At 40.2% G+C, this 12,443-nt stretch overlaps 1 protein-coding gene across 1 annotated transcript in view; it reads right to left on the bottom strand.

Moving 5' to 3' along the window:
- Window positions 1-12,443, bottom strand: part of cux2b (cut-like homeobox 2b) — a 159,353-nt gene that overhangs the window by 92,389 nt on the left and 54,521 nt on the right. The window contains exon 2 of the mRNA XM_037681252.1: window positions 4,244-4,354. Coding sequence (XP_037537180.1) covers window positions 4,244-4,354 — 111 coding nt within the window. The remainder of the gene's footprint in view (window positions 1-4,243; window positions 4,355-12,443) is intronic.

Genomic DNA, 12,443 nt, shown 5'->3' with positions numbered 1-12,443 from the left:
TCTATCTATCTATCTATCTATCTGTCTGTCTGTCTGTCTGTCTGTCTGTCTGTCTGTCTGTCTGTCTGTCTGTCTGTCTGTCTGTCTGTCTGTCTATCTATCTATCTATCTATCTATCTATCTATCTATCTATCTATCTATGTAGCTAGCTAGCTATCATTTGAAATAAGATGTTATTACCTAAGAATCAACTATTTCCAATTATTTGATCTCCTGATTATTTTGTAAATTTGAAATGGGAGCACAGCAGTAAGATGTTTCTTGTCAACAGATATACAAACACCCCAGGAGGAATTTTGACCCACTCCTTTCCACAGAAACTCTAAAATCTCTATTTGGTGGATGCTACTTGCCTTGCTAGTCGAGTCAGTGCATACTGGAAAGCCCATCTGTGACCCATCCCATCTTCAATGTTTTGTCCGAGAGAAAAATGTTCTCATCAAACATTACACATGACCCCATCCACTGGTGAAGTTGTCATGTAGCCTTAGCAGAAAAACAGTCCCAAACCATAATGTCTCCACCTCTGTGCTTGTCTCTGAGGATAACGTCCTACAGGGCATGCTCCATTCCTGTAAACTTGGCTGGTCAAGTTGATGCCAAAGAACGGATTTATGGTATTGTCTGACCGCAGCATTTTCTCCCCACCTTTACTGAATCATCTAGATCAGGGGTGGGCAACATTTTTTTCAGGGGGCCAAATTAAGATTCTTAAAGCAATCAAAAGGCCACATTGAGAAATTGAAAACTTGTCCTTTAAAATAGATCATCTGAAGACTTTTTTCAGGCTACGAGCATGCTATCATGTTCTAAGGCTAGTATATTTAGCATGCTTGATAAAAAATATGTCTCCCCAATACTTTTTAGGAATATAAGTCATCCTGTCTGCAAACTGGCTATTGTGACATCACATTTGTTATCATAAATGTGGGGGTGGGGGGTGCAAGTTATATGTTTGATTTTTGGAGTGTTTAATGTTAATTCTAGTTCTGGAAACATCCATCCATCCATCCATTTTCTTTACCTGCTTATTCCATTTTGCGTCACGGGGGTCGCTGGTGCCCATGTCCAGCAATCACTGTGTGAGGGGCGGGGTACACCCTGGACGGGTCGCAAGTCCATCACAGGGACACATAGAGACAAACGAGACAAACAACCATTCACTCTCTCTCACACCTAGGGACAATTTAGAGTTACCAATCAGCCTAACATGCATGTTTTTGGTCTGTGGGGGAAACCGGAGTACCCGGAGAAAACCCACGCATGCACGGAGAGAACATGCAAACTCCACCCAGAAAGGCCCCTGGACCGGGGTTTGAACCAGGGACCTGCTCGCTGAGAGGCAGCAGCTCTACCAGTTGTGCCACCATGCTACCGTTCTGGAAACATGACTTTAAAAAAAGTTTTAGCTTCTCTCAATCTAAACATTTTCAATATACGCATCCTAAGATGTTTAATTTAGCTTTCCTAAAGTTTCATTGATAAAATGCATGTGCTCATCAACTTATTTAAAAGTTGTTTTTCTTTCAATTAAGGATATTAGGGGCCAGGTGGAGATTACCCAAGGGCCACTTTTGGCCCTCCGACCTTATATTGCCCACATCTGATCTAGATGGTAAACTTAGACAGACCTGAACATGTGACTTCTTCAGCAGGGGGACCGTGCAGGTCCTGTAAGGTTTTAATCCACTGTGGCGTAGTGTCCTACCATTGGTGTAGTTGGAGACTGCGGCCCCAGCTGTCTTCAGATCATTAACGAGTACCAAAGCTGTAGCTGAGGGCTGATCCCTCATCGTTCTTATCATCCTCAGCCCTGTGACATGGAGCTCCAGACCGAGGTCTTCTGATGGTCATGGACTATTTATTCCATGTGTGAATGGACCAGCAGCTGCTGAAGGTCTTGTAGCTCATTCCAGCCTTGTGCAGATCTAATGTCTGTCTCTGACCTCCTTTGACAGCTCTGTGGTCTCATCTGTGGTGGTGGAGAGGTTGGAGTGGAAGATATTGGTTCTGTGGACATCTGGACTTTAGAACCAGTTCAGATTAGGATTGATTGATTGGTTGGTTGATTGGTTGGTTGATTGGTTGGTTGATTGATTGTTTGATTGATTGATTGTTTGATTGTTTGATTGATTGATTGATTGATTGATTGATTGATTGATTGATTGATTGATTGATTGATTGATTGATTGATTGATTGATTGATTGATTGATTGATTGCAATCAGTGTGCCATATGTTCACATAATCAATCTGTGGGAAACAAATGGATTGTTTATTTCTTCATCAGTGGAGAAATTAACAAAAAAAAGATCTCCAATATTTCTTTCCACCCACTGCATATCGGTTTTTGCAGATGAAACGCCAAATTACAGATGAAAATGCCCAAACAGCAATAAAAATAAAAATAAAAAATAAAAAAAACATGAGAAAACTGTTTAGTAAAAAGTTTAAGGATGGCTGTTTAAGCAAATGCAGAACATGAACAGTCAGCAGCATGCTTGTGGGCCAATCAAAGAAGCAAAACCAAAAAAAGTGAAGCAACTACGTGAAGGACAAAAAAATAAAAACAAGAATAAAAATGTGTGGGGTTTGCCTAAGTGGAACTCACAGATGAAAACAAATTTTGCTTTTTGATACCGGTATATAAACTTAGTACAAAAAACAATAAAACTTGTTTTTGGTCTGTTATTTCTTTGTTGTAACACTGTTTCTTGGTAATCCATCTAAGACCTTTGGAAAGTCTTTTTATTTCCTCTAAATGGTGCCACATTTGTAAGGAAAAGCATTTGTGGGTTGCGCCGCAGAGTATTGAGCATGTGGGTTCCCACCATGAAAAAGTTGATAATTCTTGTTTTTTTCTTTTGCCAATACCAAACAGATTGTTATGTTATTATCTCTTGCTTGGTGTTGTTTATTAAATTGGGTGATTGAAATCTTAATCTACAAAACATATTGGCATTTCAACACTTCAGGCTTCAGTAGCATGTGGAAAAACCATACACAGCCACAACAGCCTGGCACCTCCTCTTTCTGCTCACCAGCTGGGTCAGACACTGCTGCGTTATGACATCATCCAGGAGAAAACAAAAGGCTTTATAATGGTATCATATTTATTGCCCTGAGGTATTGTTATAACACAAAATAAACAAATAAATCAAAAATTACCAAACTGTTTTACAGGTCAGATTCCATGTGTGATCTAAATCAATAATCACACATTTCAATTCAATTCAACCTTTATTTATACAGATAAATCACATTGAGCCTCGAAGACTCTTTTACAAGTGAGACCTGTTTGGACGGACAACAAAAGTGTTGAAAGTGACAACATACTGTAGGTTTTTGGGGAAAAAAAATTCCCAACAGGCTCTCAATCTTTAACCAAAGATAGAGAGCCTGAAAATAAAAATAAAAAACTTGCACACAAGCACATAGTGACACATATAATATAAGTTTATTAAATATTACAACTATTCACGCATACTTGCCTTAATAAGGTTATTTTTGGTAATTCAACTCTCTTGTATGTAAATTCTCATTTGGTGCGTAAAATGTCAAGCTAAAGATTGTAAATTGTCCTTTAAGTTATGAATCGTTTCACAACTAGGCAGAGTAAAAAAAATAAACAGACCTATTTTAATGTGATTATGAATGTTTTAAGACTGACCATTTAATTCTCTGGTCTGTTATTTAAAATCCACATATATGTTTTTGAACTCATAGTGGTCTTTTATGTAACTTTTATGTTCACAAAAGGAGGGAAAAGTAATTATGTGAGTGGGTGCAGAGGGACACTCATCCTCATTTGCATTCAATAATTTTTAGGAGTCAGCGCAGGTTCAGAGAAACACAAGCTCTTGGCACATTACAGAAACTTAAAAAGAAAACTTTTTCAAATGCTCGTACTTGAGCTTTGGAATTAGGGACCACGTTTGTGCTTACCTTTTATAAATGAGCCTTCTGGTCTCATCACTCTAAACTCAGAGGCAACAAGGCCCCCCCAGCATTTAAATATTAACTGAGCCTGTAGAGCTGGGGAGGCTGTCCCTGACTTCTCACATGTATATTTACTGTTAACATACAAATGCAGATCTTACAAAAGATATAAATAACTCTGTTCAAAAGGTACATGCGGGGGCTCGAGCAGCAGCGGTGATGTAGACAGCCGGTTCCTGCTGAGGTGACGATGAGGAAAATGACACGTAGGGTTGAGATAATGGGGGGCAGAGTGCTAGACTCACCTCAGGGACATTTCTCTTGAACTCCCTGCTCAGCTCTACCAGGTGCTTATGGGAATGCTCGCTCTCCTCTTGTCGACCAGCCAGCTCAGACGCCACAGAGTTCAGCTCCCTCTGCAAACACACCAATGGAAGAGAGCGAGAGAGAAACGGTGAGAGGAAGAGGAGTGGAGAGACGAGGCACTTCAGGGAGCATGCCAAAGCTCATCCAGTAAGGCTTGGAGTTTATATAAATAAAAATACACTGCTGAATATTAACAATGTAATCCTTCATGATCTCACAGCAGTAATACTTACAGCTAGTGCTGGCCCATAAATAATTAAGCCAAAATAAATCCAATGCCTACAGTAGCAGAAGGCCTTTTAGATAATCACTATTTGAAATAATCAATATGCTTGCAACGGTTATAGAGCGCCAAAGAGCAAGTGGGGTGGGAGGGAGGCGAGAGAGTGAAGGGAGGAGGTGGGGGGTGAGTCACGTGTGGGGGACCCAATAACCTGACCAGACCCCCCTCCCCCTCCCTACAAACAAATAGAGCGTCCTTGTTAAATGAAGCTCTATAAGCTCGAGCGAGACCTGGTTCTAACATACAATGGCCTCGCTTTCTGTCGCAATCACAGGTCAGATCCATTTTCAGCCTCTTTTCTACCCCCCTCCCTCACATCCAATCAATATATTGATCCTGCATCGATTTTTTTATACATGGCAACAGTCACCATAGTTTCAACCAAATTGCGTTTCTGCTACAACAACGACCCTGATCACATTCCATTAATGCCTCTGTGCGTTGGCTGGTTATGTCTCTGTGTTACGCCAAATGAGAGCGCCAACCCGGAAACATGTCTGATCCACTATTCAAAGCTGTCTGTGCAGTGGGTCCTTCATCAGAAGCTTGCATTCATGCTGGACTCAGCTGCACCGCATGCCATCCGCAAATCCAATAATATTGATCAGTCATCCAATTCCCGGCCCTTTCAGCAAACAGAAAAAAGGAAAACAGATTCCACCCCTGCTCCTCTGCACTGAGCAGCACCAGAACGGACAACTGGACATTCATCTCCTCTTTGTTTTCACTGTGATCATCAGTAATTGACGTAAACCTTCTCTTGGGTTAGAAAATAAAAGGTGAAAGAGAGGATTCAATTACCACAGCAAACTTATATGTGACGCCGGTAAATTAAATTGACTGTTTTAATTAATCTGCATTCTCACTTAAAGGCAATTTCATAAATCGTCCAACAGGAAAAAAGATATAAACTGGGAGGATGAAAGTTTAGCAGCCACTGCCTCATGGGATGGTGAGTGGCTGCCCGGCAGAGAACAAGGCTGTTAATTGAAGGGCTCCTGGTTCAAATCCCTGGATAAACGGATCAGACAGCAGCTAATTTAGAGACAAGTGTACGGACTAAAGTGAAATATGCTATTCTTCACATTTTAATGCGCTAGCTAACTCTCCAGCATGTTTATTTATTTATTTTTTTTGTAGTATTTTCATTGTATTGATACAGTTCTGCATCATTTTAGCACTTTGGTTAGCCTTGTTGCTGTTTTTTAGCGCTTTATAAATAAAGCGGTATGGTATTTTAAATCTTGGCAGTATGTTTTAGTTTAAATTTCTAAGCATTTTATGTTTTTATAATTCCTGTATAATATAACATTAAGTTTTAATCTAACAATTTTCAGTCAGGTCATCTGGACAGTTTCTTTTTATTGTGCTGAAACGTTTCACCTTCCATCCAGAAGGCTTCATCAGCTAAGGAAACACACAACACAAAACTGATTCTTCCCCCAAACAGCTTACTCCAAAGTGGAACAAACCAGTTATGTTGGTGCTAAGATGGTCTCTTTGGCACGCCCCCTCCTCTGGTGCTGGCCCTCTTCCTCGTCGACAGTCATGTCAAACTGGTTCAAAACAAAAAATGTCCAAGCTCAATAATCCAGGTATACAATCCAGCAATTTTCAGTCATTTGGATTGTATTCCTGGATTATTGAGCTTGGACTTTTTTGATTAATTGTTACTATTTTCATGGCTATGATTTCTAGCTCCTCTGTTTGCTCGGTCACACACACCTGTCAATCATCAGTACTCCTCTCAGCTGCTCTCACTCAGTTATCAGACCTCACAATATAAATTGTGGCCAGTTTCTTTGTTATTTGTTGTAGTCACTCACCACAAAAACGAAGTGATCTTCAGTCGAAATTGCATCACAAACTGGATACGAGGTATTTATAAAAACACCAAGAACAACCCACAGTTTTATTTCCTGTAACTATAAAGATTCTTGTACGGCCCAAGAAAATTTTGAAATCAACAATGAGCTCTGGCCAATGTGAAGAATTTTTGATTTGTTTTAAAATCACAGTAGATCCTTTTTTTTTTTTAATTAAAATCAATTCTAAAAATATTATTGAATAAAGTTTTTAATTAGATTAACTCAAACGTTTTCATTAAAGTAACTCATTCACAAGGTATAAACTTTAAAGAAGTTGGTTAAAAACACACTTTTGTTCTTTAGACTTCGAACCAGTGTGAGAATTTTAAAAAGAGCACAACCAATATATCTGTAGGGCCTGTATTTTAGGCCGATATAGACGTTTCAGGACATATCGGTATCTGTGATAATTGTCCCATTATGCACCAATATAAACACTGGGAACAAGCTGTGTCCTTACGTGCAAAAGGTGTAATTGTACAATGTGTCCAGCAGAGGGTGTATGACGATTACCTTCAAGTCATGGCCGTTCACTTTAAGTTTCACTTTCACTTTCAGCACAGCCAAAGCAGAGAACAATGCTGTGTAGCACATTTTGATGAACAGAACATGGTAAGTTTATTTTAACTGATCTGTAAAATAAATCAACAATAATAAATTCTCTTCAATCCTCCAACCTGCTTGTCATTAGCTACGTGCCTCTCAAGTTAGCAAGCTAACGTTCAGATAACCTAGCATAGGCTATTGCCTTGTAAAGCTTTATCCAGAACAATAAATCTAATGTAGAAGTCAAATATATCAGTGTTAGTAACTTTATCTTCATCATCCTTAATAAAATGCATTGTTTGTTTGAAATCTTTACTTCTTTGCAAAAAAAAACCCTCTGCTGCGGTCAGTACTAATTAAACCTTCACCATACGTGACTGACTGTTTTAACAATGAGCAGTGAAGGTGTTTCTTTGTTAAATTTATATTTTTGTAACACACTTGATAACTTTATGGTGAATAGTGGAGAATAGAAAATGTGAATACACATTAGGAAGATTGTTTTTATGATTGTAAACATAGAGTGTGACGACATATAGCCTGAATCTGATTAGCTTAGCTTCATGGTTGCTAACAGCTGCGCTAAATAAACAAGCCTCGCTCCACTCGCTGTTTACTTAGATTCTTGGGGGTGGACAAAGCTCAAAAATTTTCAGTCATTATATCGATTATCGGCAGTCGCCTTTCCCTCCCAATATCGGTTGGTGATAGTCAAAATTTCCATATCGGTCGGGCTCTAATTTTAAACTTAATGTGCTTTTATTAATTTAATTTATCTCATAGGTTTAACTGTTATTTTGTTTTTCATCCTGTAGATTTGTCTTTTATTCTGTCTCCTCTGCTTGTTTTTTATTATACAGCTCAGCCTTGTTGCTATTTTTAAGTGCTTTATGAACAAGTGATATACCAATGTCCCTCATCACTGAGGGATTTGAATAGTAAATGTTTGTAGTTTTTAAAATGTGTTTTTCTGGACTGGAACTGAACAGAATATGCCAGTAAACCTAAATGTTTTGGGTGCAAGATATTCAAGTGGGTAGAAGTTACACTGTGTAGAAGTACATAGATAGTTTTTTCTTAATTTTGCGAGTGGAGGGAGCAATTTTATCAACAACCAAGCATGATGGCGGTGTCAGTGTGTGGCCAATGATGGTCTGGGCCACCATAGATTAATGTTTAGTCACCACAGTTGTTTGAAACTATACTTTTAAACAATATAAACACTAAAAAGCATAGTTTCCTAAAATGATTGGGTTAGCTGGTTTACATACATATATATGGTGGTGGCCATCTTGGATTTTGACATGGCAACCCAATTTTTGATAGTGACTTTTTTACCTTTTTCACACTTACTGGTAGTTCTAGCCACCACACCAAAATGGAAGTCTGGTCTGGTATGGTTGAACAATGTATTTACTTTGTATTAAGTGTCCGAGGTGAATCTATTATATGTGTGTTTTTCTATTGTAAATGTGTTTTTTCCTTTACATGTTTTCATTCACATTATAATCTTGCCATCTAATATTTTTCCTTAAGGGAACAAAAAAAACAGACAATTTGGGAAATTATTTTAGGTTACATATAAGGGATTATAATCATAATGATTCAAATATCATTTAACCTTGTTAGATGTTTCTATCTGATCATTGAGCATGAATCAAGATATTTTGAACCATTTTGGCCATGATTGCCTCAAACTAGTTCCAAGAGTTTGAGCAGGCGGCGGTGGAGGAGGCAGACTCCATGAAGCACCTGAGCACCATCAAACTGGTTGATCCACTATGGGAAGGTGCTATTTATAAGACTGAGTTTGTTGTGGCTCCTCGGACTGAAGAAGTCTTTTGGATGACAGACGAAACGTTTCAACAAGAAGAATCCGTCCAGAGGACCTGACTTAACTTTGTTAGATTTTGCTACCTGGATTATTGAGCATGAATCACAATGTTTCATATCTGGGATTATAAGAAACTTTTCTAGAAGTGAGGAGTAAGTGTAAAACAGATATCAGGATCAATCAATTGTAGATTTTGGTCTTTGAGTGGATTTTGCTGACATAAGACAAATAAACGAATATTGCCAGCTTCATCAATGAGTGAAGTACTGAACACATGTTGAAGTGTCTTGGGTTTTTAAATTACTGTTAGTCCTTCCAGTCCATCTGGGATGAGCCTTCCTGGAGATTAGAGATCAGGCTTTCAGAGGAGTGGGCAACCTTTGCAAGATTCAAATGGCCCCTGACCAGCTAATCTTTCTAAGAGAAAATTCCTCCAGAAGTGATTGAGTGTTTTTAAAGCGCTTAACATATAACAGTACCGTAGTTTTAAGTCTGCCAGAGCTTCAGCAGCCTCTGTGTACAGCTGGGTTCAGATTTATCGCAGCTCGGCTGATGAGAATGGTGGATACTCCTGCAGTATGCAAGCCAAACAGTGCAATCATTGTAGCATGGTTATTTTGAAAGCATCCCTACAGTTTCTAGGCCATTATAAGGGAGGGGAGCCTGGGCAACAGCCCATCAAATGAAACCTCCTGCCTGTCTTTCTGAGGCAGAACAGACTGTTTGCTACTTTAGTTGTCTTGATGATGGGAGGAACTCCACTTTATAGGGCTGCTGAAAAAGTAATGCCATCCCAGAAGGCAAAAAGATACCAAAGATTCTTTATTCTCCTTTTAATAATCAGATGTGATCTGTTTCAACCTACAACTAGGGCACCTTTGAGACCTCAAATAAAATTCACTTATCTCCTTTCATTTAGTCAAACTTCTTCTTTCATGAATATGTAGAAATGCTTTTCTCATATTAAGGATGTGAAGAAGGTGAGCTGCAAAAAGCTGGAACACAGAGGTTTCTCAGAAACCATTTGACAGGTTTTAAGGCAGACAACTGGGACCAGGCTTTCAGTGTGTGGCAGTCTGGTCAATACAGGGCTCCTGTCATTAAACCTCTGCCAGTCAAACATCCAACCATAATTGATGAGCTACCCCTGGGGAGGGTGGAGCTGTCATTGGGGCTGGAGGGGTAGCAATGAAAGATTTTGAGTATGGAACTAGTCCTGTTGTGCTGGAGTCAATATGCCAGGGAAAAGCAATCTTAGTGACTCCTGGCTCCAAAAAAAGACCAAGAAACAAGAAGACTGTTGGTTTTACCAAGACATATCCGACATGGACAAATCTGCCCAATAAATGTGCTTGAAACTAATGACAGTCTGAATAGGGGGATCCAAAAACGAAACCCTGACATAATCCGGCAGTCCAATAAGATATAATGTTTATGCACGAGTGTGACAAGAGTCCAGTACTACCACCTAATCTGAGAAAACAAAAACTATCATACACCACCAAGCGTTGGCGCATAGGCTACCATCCATCCATCCATCCATCCATCCATCCATTCATCCATCCATCCATCCTTTTTACCCGCTTCTTCCTCTTTGGTTCGTACGGGTCACTGGTGCCCATGTCCAGCAGTCACTGTGTGAGAGATGGGGGTACATCCTGGACAGGTCGCAAAAAGAATAGACTACCTGTTAGGTATATTACATTTCTGTCAAAGTCTAGAACGCAACTTGTGTTCTTCTCCGAAAAATGGCAAAGAAGTTAAAACCTGCAAATTATCAAAGCAAAAAGATGTACTGTAATAATGTGTGCCAGTGGAAGGTTTGCTGTAAATGCAGAGCTCACTAGTGTATTGTTTTCAAGTACATCTGACATTGATTCATTAAACCTAGCTCATCTTGATTACATCTGTAGTCGTAAGCTATTTTCTGGCCTTTATCAAAGACAACCCAAAGTGGAAAATGTTGACAACTGGAAAAAAACTACTAGGGTACTGCAACGAGGCAGAGTGAGTCAAAATCACTATTGTGTTCACTAAGCTTGGACAGTACAAATTAAAAAGGGGGGAAAAAGAACAGGAAAGAGGAGGAGAGGTGGGGAAAATGCAGATGGGGTATTATTTTTCTTTTTGTATCCCATCTAATTGCAATCATAGGCAGATGTCTGAAAGTGTGACAGCATCAGCAGAATTGCTGCTGAGAGCACAAAATCTTTGTCTAAAAATAATCAGACATTCTGTGAGCTGCTGTTTGTTAAAATGGTAATCGATGCTGGAGGCTTTGAATTCCATCAATTTATAGATCCACTCTGTTCTGCCTGGTGACTGTACTGACTCACAACCCCCCACTACACACGCACACACACACACACCTATGCAACAACACACACCATTGCATGCAAAGTCTTAGTTTGGTACATATGTGCCCCGACACAGTAGCTGCAACGAGGCAGCACGCAGGCCAGTCTGTGATTACGATCAACGTAGTTTTCTTTTCATACACTGTTTATCGCTTCATGTTTTTTGCAAGGCACGGGATTGTCTATAGCTGCCTCAGATTAGCTCCGCATCTCAGACGGCACATTTGAGAGGGCGCAGTGATCAATAAATCAAATCACCACAATCAATGGTCCCAATCACTGCAGTCTAGCCTGGACTCAACATTATTACTGGCAACTCCCCTCTCCATCACTAAGGCAGCGGTTTGGAGAAGGCAGGGAGGGAGGAAGCGGGGGTTGTGCGGGAAGGCATACATTGATGCGAGTCCACAGCTAAGACCCAAAATGAATTCTTATCTGGCCTCTGTCGCCTGAGCATCAGTTAAAGACACAGCAGACAGACCGGTTCTCTGCGTGCATCTATGAGCCTGTTAGACCGTCCAGACAGAGACGGACGGGCGGAGTCTTTGACCTCTGTGACCCTGCACTGCGAAAGCAATCTAAGCAAGGGGCTTTTGACAGGGAAACACATGGGGGGGTCTGCAATCACCTGGCATCTCCCTCCATCTGTTCATTCACAACTTTTACTCTCAGTCAGATTGGCTAAAGCCGCTCCGGTTCAATGCACCGTCACGATGCTGCCAGGCCACACCACACCTGGGCCACACTCTGAGGGCTTTTCACGCCAAGAGCTGGTTTAAAAACTGCTGCAAGGTTAATGCTCACCGCATGGTCAAAATAATTATCTGCTCCTAGATATACAGTGATTTAGAAAATAAAAGAAAAATATGACAATGCGTTACATGTTTTTATGATTAATACCAATGTGCTACTGATCACCGCTCCAAAATGTAACAGTGCTTTTTCTAGAGCACACATGTCTGCATACATGTTTAGTAACTACTGTTCAGACGGCAGCACGGTGACGCAGTTGGTAGAGCTGCTGCCTCTCAGTGAGCAGGTTGCCCCAGTTCAAATTATGTCCAGGAGCCTTTCTGGGTGGAGTTTGCATGTTCTCTCCGTGCATTCATGAATTTTCTCCAAGTACTCCAGTTTCCTCCCACAGACTAAAAACATGCATGTTAGGCTGATTGGTAACTCTAAATTGTCTCTAGGTGTGAGTGAAAGAGTGAATGGTTGTTTGTCTCTATGTGTCCCTGTGATGGACTGGAG

This window comes from Nematolebias whitei, chromosome 8 (genome assembly GCF_014905685.2).
Source record: "Nematolebias whitei isolate Nwh7 chromosome 8, NemWhi1, whole genome shotgun sequence".
In the NCBI taxonomy this organism is placed as follows: Eukaryota; Metazoa; Chordata; class Actinopteri; order Cyprinodontiformes; family Rivulidae; genus Nematolebias; species Nematolebias whitei.
The sequence above is the reverse complement of the archived record's forward strand: the minus strand, read 5'-3'. Positions and strand labels throughout refer to the sequence as shown.